At 45.2% G+C, this 12,847-nt stretch overlaps 1 protein-coding gene across 5 annotated transcripts in view; it reads left to right on the forward strand.

Moving 5' to 3' along the window:
- The window catches only part of LOC126536261 (tumor protein D54), a 38,589-nt gene that overhangs the window by 13,233 nt on the left and 12,509 nt on the right, over positions 1-12,847 (forward strand). The window contains exons 1-4 of one of the 5 annotated variants that reach the window (XM_072287853.1): positions 96-611; positions 3,157-3,290; positions 5,148-5,296; positions 12,730-12,762. In XM_072287853.1, the coding sequence (XP_072143954.1) occupies positions 416-611; positions 3,157-3,290; positions 5,148-5,296; positions 12,730-12,762 (512 nt within the window). In that variant the 5' untranslated portion in view covers positions 96-415. Of the gene's footprint in view, positions 1-95; positions 612-3,156; positions 3,291-5,147; positions 5,297-11,712; positions 11,773-12,729; positions 12,763-12,847 lie in introns of those variants that run through there. The other 4 variants (XM_050183160.3, XM_072287854.1, XM_050183164.3 and 1 more) reach the window with 4 other exon arrangements.

Raw genomic sequence — 12,847 nt, forward strand, 5'->3', positions numbered from 1 at the left:
GAGGGCGGCGTACGCTGCGTCGAACGGAGCAGCCAGGTAGCGTAACAATGGGGAAAGAAGAAAAGAGAGCCCGTGAGAAAGGGTGACGGCCGGACCGGTGGTGGTGGTGGTGCTCGGGCCGGCCGCGGCGAGGGACGGACGTACTACGTCGTGTGGGGCTGTGCTCCGGTACAACGATGCCGTCGGCGTGCCTTTCCTCCTCGTCGCGGTGACCGCGTTCCGTGTGTACAGCGCTGCTGCCTGCCTTGGAGCCGGTCGCTCGCTCGCCACGTCGAGCGCTGGTGGACCGTCGTGCGGGACGGAGTAGCAGCAGCAGCGAAGTCGGTTCTTCGAGCGGCCGCCGTCATCTGGCTGGCCCGGGAAGAGCGCGCGCGCGTCGTCTGCGAGCAAGCGAGCGGCGCGGCGCTCCGCATGCATGGACCGCGCCGGGGCCGTGACGTACGAGGAGGACCCGTACCTGCCCGACTGCAAGGGCGGCGAGGAAGAGTCACCCGCGTACGACTCGGGTCAGGACCTCGGACAGGTGGGCGCGACCGACCCAACGCTCGACGACGAAGGGCGCAGTCTCCTCAGACTGGCAGCCGGCGAGGAGCTTGAGGAGTTGCACCACGGTGAGAAGCTTACTACGACGCGAGGACACGACGGTCCGTTTATTGCTTCGAGTTGCTTGCGTCGTTGAAACACGCCGGCCGAAGCGGCGACGACCAAGACTGCAGCAAGATGTGCGCCGTGCGAGCCCCTCCGTCGGCTACGCTCGCGCTCTCGGCCTGTGTTTGTTGCCTCGTTCTGGCAGTCCTTTATCGCAGTGCCATGTTTTCGCACTGTACTACCAGATGTAAGACGCCTCAACGTTATTTGCTTTTATGAGCACAATTTACTGGTCTTTCTCATGGCGCTGGGTGCTGCACCGGGTTGCGCTTCATGAACAGCTGTTAGTTGACTGAATGAGTATGGCATACGGCTTTTTATTTCATGGCCTTCTGGTGCACATATGGTATGTCTACTGTCTTGAAAGTTCATTTTTGTGCCTTATTTGTCCAGAGACTATTCAACTGAAATGTTGTGCACTGCTGTGAGAGCCACTTCGCTGCTGAGCATTTGACTAACTTGACTGTTTGACATCGTGTATGAACACTGCTGTGCTCTATGGATGCGTTCAGAAAATACTTCAATATAGAGTTGAAAAAATCTCACTACGAAGTACAGTATGAGATAATTCTGCATATTTTAAGGGCTTTGTGTGCTCGTTGGTTTCATTACAGTATTTAACATAAAGCAGCTCATGCTGCTAATTTATTAATCATGGAATTCAGTATCCTCTCTTGAAATGTAAAGCAGTTGCTGCTGAGTTACTGTTTTCTAGACATAATGTGGAACACGCTAGCATTGTCTGCAGACACTTTCATTGCAGTATGACAGACCTGGCATATGTACTTGACACCTTGTCATTTGATTGTGGCTTTTGCTGCGTGTACGTTGGATGATTGCCCAGTTTGCTCAAGCACTGTGGCATAGCAACTGAACTTTATGCACCTGCATCTGCTAGAGCTGGTTGCCCCGAGTTGGTTTTTAATGTTTCTTGGACAATAATTAATTTTGTCTTCAGCAACGTTAAAGTATTGAATTGTTTCCTTTTGTCTCTGTGCCTTGTTTCCAGCTGCTATAGCTGCATTAAAATTTGGGTGCAACGTAAAACTGATCCTGTACAGATCATCAGCTGATCGTTAAAGGAGTGCTAACATGTATATTCGAAGTTGTAGAATCTATACCACACACTTCTAGCACATAAAAGGATGACATCTCTATGAATGTCAGAAAATACTTATATTTTATTTGATAATAAGGTGCATCTTGAAATGTTGGACCTAGTGCTGCCAACATTGAGATAACATGAGAGAACAAAATTTTCTGACATTGTTTAGCAAGAAGGCTACATATGAGGGTGTTGCTTATAAAAAGAAAATATACACAAGAGTGCAGAACTAGCAGCGATCGTAGGAACAGAGCGGATCAGTGTATCTCGTGATGTCATGACGCATCTAGCTCCTGGGTACTGAAACTGTTTCATAGAAACAAGTATTATAGTAGGTTATTACTTAGGCCATTCTGGTGCTTGCCAGTTTTTTTCTTAGCATTTAGAGGACTTGGGCACTCACCTAACGTGAAAAAATGACCTCATACTTCACAGGGTCAAAATTAGTTTAGAGCTCTCCACTACAGCGTCTCGCACAACAGCTATTTTCTGAGACAGTAAGCTACATTATATAAATCTGATCTGCAGCCCTGTAGGGTTCCCCCCCCCCCCCCCTTCTTTCTTCAGACTGCTAGCTTTATTAGGTTCTTGCAGAGTGGATGCACAAATGATACTGAAGCATTACACACTAACAAAAGTGCATGCAGTTTATATTTACTATAGTCTTTGCAAGTCGGTTATAATGTAATCTGGATCTTCATTTATGGAAGCAAGGCCCTTCTTGGAATCCAAATTGCAGAATTTTAAGTTTACTTAGTCTTTCTTTATAACCTAGAAGTCTCATCACTCTTCTTTTTAAATCTGTCATTTATTAGACATTAATACAACTATAAAGTAAATGTAGTACAGAAGGAGGTTCCAAAATAAAACTGTCCAGGTGACCTCCTGACTCTTACCACTAGAATGGCCCAACTTCCTAGCTGATGTTTCTGCACACTTACCTGGTGCGGAAGTTTGCAATAACGGACTTTGCTTAAAGCTTCTCGTAGCCCTGTGGTAGGCATCGTCAATACTTTCATAATTCTGCTGTGCAAAGTGCCCGCTCCACCAAATAATGCCGAGCATAAAGCAGCAGTAGTTGAGCATATTTGAAAACAGTCCACAGGAAACACACGCTTTACTGTCAATGTCTGGAGCAAGAGGAAAAGAAGGAAGGAAAGGCAGGAAGGTGAACCAGATGCGCATCCTGTTTTCTACCCTACGTTAAGTTGGCTGAATTATGTGTATTACACTAAGACTCTTTAATTGTGTGTTTTACTCTAAGAAAGTTTTTGTTAAGGGTGTGTTTTGTTTCCCATGCACTGCAATTTAAGAGGCAAAGGTAACCTGTGCAAAGCATTCTTTAGATTTGCACGCGTCGAAGTAACATGCTGATGGCTTTCGTTCTGGGCTGCTCTTTGCAGAGAACTTCTTTGATGCGAGTGCCGACGTGAAAACAACCGACGCAACTCCAGACAGTGGAGTGCATGACCTGTCGGGAATGGACCCTGAAGAAAAGGCTCGCCAAGAGGCTGTGCTGAGGGATGAGCTGGCACAGGTGAGGCGTTGCAGCTGCACTGAAGTTTTGTCAGTTGTAGGGCACCAGTGAGGCAGCGTACCAGACACATTCAACCACTGTGCTTGCAGCTATGAAAGATCATGAAAAGTGCGTGTCAAGAGTATCAGAGGTGCAAATTCATAACAACCAATTTGCTGGCACCTGCTCAGCAGCACTTGCCAACATGTACAGCAGCTCGAATATCGTGTGTGAACCTATTGGGCATTCTTTTCTTATGAACATCCTCTCATTAACACTCTCTGGCCACGTTGCAGTACCCTGTGAATCCCAGAAGTTTGAATTAACTGAAGGTTTCATTCTAATTGAGCAAGTTCAAGGTGCATTAATATGTAATGAGCCAGCCTCAGATTATTGTGATTTTTCTTTCTTTGATTTTTCAAGCTTTATTAAATCCATGCGATCGATACAGTGTAATAAGATGCAGTGTAACATTGCTCCAATGGTCCCAAGTCTTGGGGATCACATCAGGGCCCTTGTTTGAATGAATTAGCATCTAGAATCATCCAAGTTTGAGTCATCTCAAGTCAACTGTAGTTTCTGTAGGGAAATTCTCACCGATCTTGTCCAGTGTCCCTGCATGGTATTGTGCCCACTTCAAGTGGATGCTAATAAGCAGCACTTTGGGCAGGTCAACTATTCTTTCAAAACCTTAATATCCTTCATTTGGCAGTAAAAAGTTGACTTTACAGGAGAAACTGAAGGCCAAACTTTGTTTCTTTAATTTCTTTGCAGGACAAGCGAGCTGCCAGTATGGCAGTGTGACATCCTGGATTTCAAAGTATTTTCATATGTTTTGGCACGAAAGCTCCTGGAACTTGCTGGGTTCACAATGTTGTTCATTTACAATGCAATGTACCGTATAAATCTGAATATAGGTCCACCTCTGGCTGTGAGGGATGTCCAAATGAGAAAGTAGAAATGTGCCATACAGTTAACTAAAAAACATACTTTGTTTGGTCAGTTCGCTCATTTGTCATCAGAGACTGCAACCGCACGTCATGATTCTTGTCTGAGGACAGCTGCTAGTCACTTTTTGACATCCCAGAGCTCATCATCGGTGATGCCCAAAAATTTATTATGCAGAACTAGGCGTTCACAACACTGTCATTGGGCATTGGGTGACTTGCATTACACACCACGCATGCATGTGTAGCGACCATTGTAGCTGGCCTGTAGGCAATAGCAGCTTCAGGTATTTTGCACCGTGTTCGCAGACTACAGTGACTGAAAACGATATCTCTTGTCCTGCCAACATGTCCTAGCAGATAACTGTCCTTCCGCTGTAGTCTCGTTACAAAGTACTAAAAGCTCATAATTACAAGTGCCGAAAGCTTTCGCAGATGCAACTCCTCCTGGGAAAGTCTAGCCTTTCCGTTTCATGAAGTTATGCAATTATGAGTGAATTTAACTGCCTTTGTGATGAATAGCACCGACCGTTACTGGGAGAATTCAAGCGTGATGCTCACGAGAAAATTCCACTTGTCTTTGGCATATTCACTTCTGCATATTATATCTCATCGTTTTGGAATGCAGTACTAAATCCAAACCGAGGCCTGCTAATTTTGTGCCCAAAAATAGTTGTAAAGTTTTTACAATATTCCTCCATTACCGATAAACAATCAGCTTTCTGTGTAGATGCTGTCAAAATCCATGACCTCTCTGCAAGCTGGTGTGAGAACTTCATTAAGGTGTATCCTGTCTTTCGTTTTTGTTATTAGCCTCCTCTCATGGCAAAAGTGATAGTTTCTCTGTTGTAGAAACGTAGGTTACTGGTGAAGCTTTAGCTTCTCTTTAGTGTCCCATTAGCCCACTACATTCTCATTGCACGCACTGCAGGTGGAGGAAGAGATCCAGTCCCTGAGGACTGTGCTGGCAACCAAGGTGGCCAGGTCTCAGGAGCTGAAACGCCAGCTGGGCATCAGTGTCTGGAAGGAGCTCAAGGATGACATGGAGCAGGGTATCAAGAACATCCAAGACACTGCAGCGTAAGGGGCACCCCTTTTTTTCTTTCTGAAGAGTCGAAGGTGACGGGGAAGAAGTTGGTAGATGTGACTATATGAAGAAGAAATAATGAAGCACCAAGCAGCTGGGTATCTCGTTACATGTGAACTGAAGCACAGTTGGCCATGGCCTGTTGAAGTGCTGGCTACAATCATGGATGCTAAAATTAGGGCTCGGGGTCTCCAGAAAGCGCAGAAAAATTCCCACATGTGAATGCAGTCTTAAAGGGGCCCTGAACCGCTTTCTTTTGAAGCTGAGAAACACATTTGAAGTTAAAATAAGTTATTTCAGAAATACTACTTTGCTGCAAAAAGGAATTCAATGCGTTCAGCAGAAGTAGTTGGAATTAAACGGCCCCTGCATGGTGCTTCCTCTCCTTCTTCAATGACTTGCACATGGCTTGCTTTTCGGAGGCGATGGTGGAGCAGGGCGTGCCCACATCACTCTGCCTACTGAATGTCACCGTGGCACACATGTCCAAATTTGGTTTTGGACGTTCACGTAGACGTCACTACCAATTTTGGCGGCCACAACGCGCCAAACTGGCCAAGTGTAGTTGTCCTCAGCGAGCCGCAGTGCTCTCGGCCAGCGGACTCTTTGCGGCCCACCACGACGGCTGCAGTATTTATGCTACGTAGCAAACCACAGCTACATGTAACTGTAATGCATACGCGCAGCGTTTGCTTTGTGCACAACAGGGCTTTAGTGCATGCTTGTGCTCGTATGCTCCAGTCTGGCCATGCTACGTGGTGCGGATTGGCTTTATCCTGCACCAGCTTGACTGACAGATAGTAGCCACATCCAACTTGCACATTTTGAAGTGCTACCAATAGCTCAATGCCAAGAGAAGTCTGTCAAGGCATCTAACCAGAAGCAGCCAGGAGATGAGCACAATGGCAAGTGTGCATGTTGTCTGGCTTTAAGTTTCACTTGGTTCGAGGCTAGTTGAGTGTCAAAACTAGTCAAAATTAGTGAGACCCAACGGTTGCAACACTGATAAGCAGGGTGGCCAAAGTTTAATTCCTGCACGGGCAGCCAAGTATGAGCAGACTATAGTTAGCTTCTTCTGGAAGTACATAATTATAGAGATTCGAAAGCAGATTTTCCCTTACTTCATCTTGTTTCTGCATCAAGGAAATATACACAGTAACAGTAGGAAGAAGTGCACTGGTCCAAACACCCTTCTTGATTGATCTCAGCTATTGGCCAATAGCAGCCGTCTATGAGAATTCGCTTTATTGTGAAATAAAGCATCCAAAAGAGAGTGAGGAGCAGGCTTCTGTTTAAAAGAGAGCATTTGAGAGAAAGGTGACTTCGTGCACAGCTTGTAATCTGCACGCGCCACATACGACAGCAAAACTTGAGTGTGATGTTCACAGCAGCGTATGCTATCTGCAGACTGTTTTTCTAACCAAGCCCGAGAAATAGTTCAGGACCCCTTTAATGCAACCTGTGCTACCAAATGGGCCTGTATTCGCAGAGCTGTTTATAAACTAGAGCAATTCGTAAGGCCAGGCGCAGGCCACTTCGCAGTGGTGAACAAAAAATATGATTGAAGGCAGCTGGCCAATAAAAAATAGTTCTTTTGAAGAAATAGCTTTGTGTAGCTCATGGACTCCGTTGTTTTACAGGAAGTGTTCAAGAGAAAGGCATGAGAACATAAACGTCTGGGTGCTTTATGTAGTCAACTCTCATTGCAACAGACCCTGATAATCCAACAAAAGATATCCGTTCTATCCGAAGTCAGTAATATCAGAGACGACTCACTTCCAAAACTTTCACCGCTATGTCTAAGAACTCCATTGCAAAGAGTGAGTGACAAAACGCCCAAAGTAAAAAACGAAAAAAAAAGTTGCAGTTTCGCTTGAAAGGCGAAGCATTGATTGCAATAGCAAATTAAGCAAGATGAGTGCGGCAACAGCAGCAAGCGAATTTACCTTCCTGCTGTCTCTCGCTTCAATGCGAACTAAACGTCGAAAGCACAGCACATGTGAAGCTACCGACACTGCGTGCATTTTGTCCAGATCGCTTTCAAGATACAGCGCCCGTGCAGGCGCACCGTTAACTGCGGCCACCGGAGTAGTACTCCTTCTTTCCCTCACCTCCCCCCATGCCTAGCACGCGAAAGACTGTGCGCTTCCGCCCTGCTTTCCTCCCTCCCTCCCACGATCGTCTGCTGACCCTCACAAGTCAATTGCCAGCCCAAGTCGACAAGGCAAAAGTCCGTTTTATATGCCCGATTCTGACAAATATTCCTGCTAATTTTGTCCGCTGTAACCAATAGTTTGATGTAGCACGGTCCATTAAAAGTGAACTTCATTGTTATAATAAAATAGGCAGACCAAACTAAGGTTGAAATATGGTCTTTTACGTATATCGGAAAGTTTGTTGTATGCGGGTCCGCTATAACGAGCGTAGACTGTATAATACTTGTGTATAAAAGATAGAACGTAGGCGCAAGACATGGGGAATAGAAGTCAGCTGCCACTTGGTGATTTGATTAGGAAAGATTTGTTGTGGGACCGTAAAGTTATTTTTATGCTAAAAAATCTTTGTTGAATTCTGCATCAACAAACTATGTTCTGTTTATGTGTAACACCAGTCGCTGGTGGCAGTGGAAGCATTTGTTAGAACGATATTACAGGAAGAGGTAGAATGTTTATTGTGAATATGCTGCTTCAATTACACAACCTACGAGAGCATTAGAATCTAAGCATTCTGGCAAATTGGTGCACCTCCTTTTCTAGTGCAGCCATGGCTGGGCGTGGCTGTCAGCATGGCTGAGTGCATACGCAGCCCGCACACCCTATTTTTGAGGTAATCTGCCATGTGTGCAAGAACTGGGTGAGCTGAGATGTCATGGCATTGTGCGCCGTCTTCCTACACGTTTAATGCTGGAGGTTGTGCAATCTCAAGTTTTGGAGAAGCATTGAAGTGAGAGGCAGATGAAGCACTTTCTCCTCACTGCAGGCACTTTTCATGATACAGTGAAACCTCGTTAAACCGTGGTTGGCCGGAGCTCGGAAAAAGTATTTACTAAACGGTAGTACTGCTTAACCAAAATAGCATGAGATCGCCCACCTACCTGTCAAAAACGGAACTCAGAAAAAGTGTGATGAAAGGGGGAGAAAAAATTCAGTATTTATTCACTTCGCGCGACAAGTTATTCTCGTTTGATGCCGCGGTGGCCTAGTGGCGACGACCGCGGCCTCAAACTTACTGAAACTGCAAACCAGCTTTTCAGCCAGGCTCCTCTTCTCGGCAAACACTTGCATGGCAGATTCCTCATTGGCGTTGCATGTTCTCGTCGCGACGATTGCATTCATGAGGCTGACGTAATGCGCAGCTTCTGCCACTGTCGGGCCTAAATTGCCCGTGCTGTCGCTTTCCGTGTCCTCATCACTGTCGCTAGTCGACACTTCTGCAACAACAAAGGCAACGATGGTGAAAAGTCGAACCTCGTAGCTGACATCTTTTCGCTATCACAGCAGCACTGCCGAGCAGCTTCTTCGCGCTCCAAGTGCCACACACTGTAGTCAACAGCAGATCCCTATCGCGTGCCAGCGCCGACTTTGTGTCGCGTTCGATAGCACGAACGATGTCTAATTTTTCTTCTCTGCTGAGCACCCGGTGTCTTTTTTATCCGAGCTTCGGCATGACGCGAGTCCTTATTTCCATGACGCTACAATGCTCTCTGGTCTGGCACCACGCCAAAATGGATCTTGATGCGGCTTCACGCGCAAACACACAGAGTGCTTGGAGGCTGTTGTTCTGATCTCTGAGGCTTGTTGTTCTGCCGGGCCACCCGCTACAACCGATGCACTGCCATGTTTGCATGACAAAAAGTGGAAACACTACGTGTTAACCGATACATACGCAATAAACTAGTACGGTTTATGCGGATACGAAACACATTATTGTCAATCGCCGCTGAGTCGGGGATTTGAGTTTACTACTTTTAAAACGAAGCTACTATTTAAGCAGGTACGGCTTAACGAGGTTTTACTGTAGTATCGTCCCAGTGTGGGCGACACTATCATCTATGGGGGCGAAATGAACAGGAAAGCATGGCTGGCTTTGCTTCGTACCACTGATGTGAAGTTGTCAACACTGTATAAAACCATACCTCTCGTTGCAGACTCAAATTCAACAAAACATTTTTTGTTTTCCTCATTCAAATTCGTTTTTTTCGATTGCCAGATGATTAAGAAAATCTCGCGGCCCATTCCACTTAAGAAAAACTCGTCGGTGACTGTACTTATTTGCGTAAAAGATCGAAATTTAATATATAATGCAGTTTCAGTATAACAAACCAAATTGCCGATTGTGCTTGTCACATCCACGGCGTATGAGCAACGAAGTGTGATTAGTTTTCTATGGAGCAAGGGATGAATGGCCATCAAAATACACAGGGCAATGCGGCTCGCATGTGGGGAAAGATGTCTCGCTTTGAGAAGTGTGAGGTGGCAGTGTTGTGAGTCAGCAAAAGGCCGTGAAGACTTCCATGACAGTGAGCATTTGGGGATGCCGCGTGCGTTGCTGACTGACAAGGTGGCACAGGGGCATCTCAAATGTAGTGCTGCAATTGGACAAATGTCTGAACTGGTGTCGGGACTATGTGTAAAAATAGTGTAAGGTACGTAGAATAGTACATATATTTGTAATTACCTGTATGTACAGTATTTTGGCTTATAAAGAATCGGTGCAGAGACTTGCTTATTTGCGCTCATATTTGCAACTTGCACCAGGTTGCTGCTGTTAGCCTCAAAACATATGTTGTAATTAAAAAAATTACTGTGTTTTCAGCACTTAGTCATCCACAGTGAATACATGTTTGAACTCGCCTCCCATGCAATTTTCGTGCAGACCTGTGCAGCTTTGTGCTCTTATGCAAAACCTAAAGGTGCACGCACAGTGTTATTGCATCAAACTATTGATGCCGCTTTGCCTTGTGTGCCTGTTGTCACAATACTAGTTAATATTTATGAGCAACTTGAATCATAAAAAAATTGGCGATGAATTTCACAGGCACCATTTGCCTGTAATCTGTTAGCTCCCTGTCAAGTGTACTCCTGTCGACAGTGCCCTGGGCTTGAAAATAGTGCAATGAACGTTTTATGGCTATTGGTTTAAAATCCAGGAAAATTACTGGAAGAGTTTTCTGCTTGTGGTTTCAGTGAGGGCAATGTGTTACATAGGTAAAGCTTATAAAGTTCGACTTATGCGATGAGTGCTTTTTTCTCTGAGCACCTCATTCGAAGTCTGCACTTTTCCGCATTTGCAACAGTGTTCTTTATTTCGCCAAATATTTGGGGGTGTAAGCAAATATCCTCTCACAAAACCTTTTCGTGCTGCAACACTTGCACCTTGGGAGTATAACCTCTGGTATCTATAGCTCATTATGTACTGCTTGAAATTACAGAAAACAAGAGAGGCTAACTTTTATTTTAGCATCATTGAGATCAGAAATGCTCTAATGTGCTCATCTGTTGGTGCATTATGCAAGTACATGCATAGATACTGGATCACAATCGGTATCGTGAATGCATGGCATTTAGTATCTGATAACTAAAGCAAGTACTGAGAGAAAGACACTGCTTAGATGTGTCTAGCCTTAAGTGGTTACTGTATTTACATGATTTTAACACACCCAGTTTTCATTGCTTTAAAGTAAGAAAAATAAAAGTGGACCTGAATGTAAGACACCCCCAATCTATAAAAGTAAATTGTAGCTTCCCCCCTCACGTTCAGAAAACATGAGACGTGCAGAATTTACTTTCACAGAAAGGAAAGTTCTTTAAAGTGAGTTTTCATAACGATAGTGGCACATTGTCGTCATCACCGTTTTAGTTTCACTGGCCACAGATACCAAGCATATTGGGGCAGTATTCTCGAGTGATCACTTTTAGAGATACTGGGATCACTGTCGCAAGATTTTACGTGACTGTACTGAACTTGTCAAAGTATGCAACCGATATCGTTTCTAGCACTGTGCGCAGATACCGAGCTTAGCACAGCGGCCAAAACGCTGGCGGTCATACCCACTGACGTATCTGTTGACGAGTTGCACGAAATCGTGCAGAAGTGATAGTATCTCCATAAGTGATTGACCAACATAACTGCTTCAGATCATAGTCGAGCAGGAAAACGTGCCTCGTCACCGTCTTGTTGATGGCGATTGCGCTGTGTTCGACAGCTATGATAACAGGCTCGCCGCAAACACAGTTTTTGTTTCATATCCCATTGTAATGCACAGGCAATTTTCATACACCATTTTCTTGGAAAAAAAAGTGTGCACTAGAGTCGTGTGAATATGGTAATTATCTTCAGCCAGCTGGTCATGTCTTATCATGTGGGCACTCATCTGAGAGGAAGTGTTCTGCCTCTTTTGTTGACTCAGGTTTAAAGATGTCAGTGGGAAATTGGTCGAATGGAATGCTGCTATCGCAAGTGCTCCCATGTGAGTCCCTGCCCCTGTGCAATTAATTGGCAGCAACGCTAGCCATCATTCATTCCTGTACGCCATTGTGTCGTGGCCTGTGTCTACCGCATTTGCTGTCTTTCCGGCCTGGAAACTCCCTTGCACATGTATGTGCACAGAGACCTACATCATCGGTGCAGCGACGTGCATGAGCATAAATATTGCACTGTGCCTAACACTTTAAGTGATGAGCAGAGAGAGGGCAAAGCGAGCACAGAGAAACACCTTTCGAGTGCATCAGAAGCACTCTGACAAGGGCTTGTCACTCTTTATGACAGCACTGAAACTGGTGCCAGCCCTTGTCGCTGTTCTTTTTGAGCGGTTTCAAGTGATCCACCGGGAAGTGTGCCTGCTGGAAATGTGAATTATCCAGATTAAGAAAACGTTGTGCTAAGTGGCTGCAAGCTGATGTGAGGACCCGTGCACATGAACTATGAGAATAAGGTTGCTTTCACCATGGTGCACAAGTAATGCTAGTTGCATCAATTTGTTCGGCATCTACCTACGTATGAATGTGTAAAGGTCACCTCTGCATTAAAAATGACCAAACCAAATGGTAACTCAGTTTCACTGCATAAAACTGTTAGTATCACTTTCCATCCACATTGTGCACCATGCATAGTGAAAGCATTGCCTTGTTTGAAGAGTTTCCTTGCCTCACCATGCCTGACTTCAGTGTCCTTGTCCACATGCTTTTAATGACTGTTGCCATGTGCTGATGTGTGCAACTAAAGTCCCATGTTTTGGCCATTTCATTGTGTACTCAAGATGGCTCTTTTCTTATGTGCCTTGCAGTTTTGTCCTTGGGAGTGAAATTGAGCTCACAAAGGGCACTTGACAGTTCTGACACACTGACTGACTGACTTCTGGACTGTGGCTGCTGACGTGCCTGCTTAATCTGTTCATTCTGTTTTCCTTGCATGTCTGTGCTCTCAGTCAAAATTTCCCAGGCCTCTTTAACTCTACCACGTACGTGGACTGCTGCTGCACCTTTCTCTGCCTGTGTTTACTTGGACCTGCTTCGAATACTGTGTTTTACTTGAGTTTGGTTTCT

The sequence above is a fragment of the Dermacentor andersoni genome, chromosome 4, assembly GCF_023375885.2.
Source record: "Dermacentor andersoni chromosome 4, qqDerAnde1_hic_scaffold, whole genome shotgun sequence".
Taxonomy (NCBI): Eukaryota; Metazoa; Arthropoda; class Arachnida; order Ixodida; family Ixodidae; genus Dermacentor; species Dermacentor andersoni.